We start from the raw sequence: 1,512 nt of genomic DNA, 5'->3' as shown, positions 1-1,512 counted from the left end.
AAAGCTCCTCCTTTAAGTTACATTTTAAGGTTAAAAAAAAAAAAAAAAAAAAAAAAAAAAACATGCACAAGGCAATTGCAAAGCAAGTATTAGCTAGAAAGAACGCTTTCTCACTAGACAGCTACTCTGCAAAAGGTCTACACCATGGCCAGATACTAGGAAATTCTGTACTTGTAGGTTCTAATAAACATAATAAGTATATAAGTTAACTGGATTTTGTAAGGAAGTCTCAGTGCTAAATGTCATCCTATCGTCTCAAGATTGAGACAGTAGATTTAACAGTGGTATAAGAATTATTTCTCATAAGGCTGAGCTTACCTTTCCCAGGCCTGGAGCTGCATGGGGTATGGGAAAACGTAAGTTTCGAGGAGAGAATCTAGCTTTYGTGCAGTTTTTGTTCCGAGGTGACTGGGATGATTTTTCACTTTCATCCGTTGAATACTGAGTCTCATTTTCATTCTAGAAGACCAAGGCATATTTTTATTATATGCATTAAACAGGAGTCTATAGCAAGTAGTTTCAGTGTAAAATTGTACTTGGAAAGCCCTGTCCACATCCTCTCTTCTCTCTCTCTACCCTCTCAGTTCTACTGTCAGTCTCTAGGCCACTCAGAGGTATCRGATAATCTTACTGTCTTCCTTGCTCATCATTTTAGTCATGTTATCTTTCACTTACAGATTTCGTCACTACCCCCTCCCTTTYATCCATGTTGACTTTAAGCAGATACTTTCATTCTCTCTGTTAGTTTGTGTCCTTTCACAACAGAAATGTGTTTTGATTCTCACACACCCTCTCTCACCACTGCAGGGTAGCAGAAATATTGAAAAAGCTGATTCTCCTGCATTCTCTTTCCTTCTCAGTGGAACAAAAAAGTGTCCTCTCACCTCCCCAGAATTCCCCATCTCATTTACTGTTTCATCGCTGGCTGGAGGAAGTAGATCAGACAGGTTCTGCTCTTCCTTATTTCCATATCCAGTGTAAATAACAACGCATGTCCCTCTCTTCTGATTAATTGAGGCAATAGTCGCTAGGTACACATTGCCATCCTCAGACCAAACAGCATTACAGCTGTCACCAACTTTCCACTGGAACAGAAGCAAGAGAGGCAGGTGAGAACCTGTATCAATGATCACCGAAAAAGATGCCTTGTTGAAAACAACTTTTGTCCCCAACCTCGAGAAATCTGCCTCTCACCCAGAAAGATTTTTCCAYGATATTTAGTTGAAGTGCTCAATATAACAGCTTCCGATGATAAACGAGATCTAAAGCATTATCACACCCACGTTTTCAGGATGAAGAAAAAGCTACTGTTTAGTACAGCCAGGAACAAACACGCAGTACGAGACATTTGAGTTTACAGCCGGGGTGACCTGTTTKGATGGCAGCGTGTTGCTTTTCTTTCTGCTCCGGTTTTTCTTGTTGTTTTTCCTCTTCGTCCCCGAGCACTGCTCCTGCTTCTCCGCGGGCTCTGAACACTCCCCGTTCTTTAAAGCGTTCTTCAGGAGAGAGAAA

At 41.0% G+C, this 1,512-nt stretch overlaps 1 protein-coding gene across 1 annotated transcript in view; it reads right to left on the bottom strand.

Moving 5' to 3' along the window:
* The window catches only part of LOC146585980 (survival motor neuron protein-like), a gene marked incomplete at its 5' end in the record, with an annotated part of 5,429 nt that extends 3,924 nt beyond the window's left edge, over nt 1–1,505 (bottom strand). Inside the window, 3 exons of the mRNA XM_085322053.1 lie at nt 319–459; nt 885–1,085; nt 1,371–1,505. Of these exons, the coding sequence (XP_085178179.1) occupies nt 319–459; nt 885–1,085; nt 1,371–1,505 (477 nt within the window). The remainder of the gene's footprint in view (nt 1–318; nt 460–884; nt 1,086–1,370) is intronic.
* Between the last annotated feature and the right edge of the window lie 7 nt (nt 1,506–1,512).

Source organism: Rhea americana, unplaced genomic scaffold (assembly GCF_003343005.1).
Source record: "Rhea americana isolate MKP2758 unplaced genomic scaffold, rheAme1 scaffold_74, whole genome shotgun sequence".
NCBI lineage: Eukaryota > Metazoa > Chordata > Aves > Rheiformes > Rheidae > Rhea > Rhea americana.
Note: the sequence above shows the minus strand (reverse complement) of the source record. Positions and strands in the feature narration are given on the sequence as shown.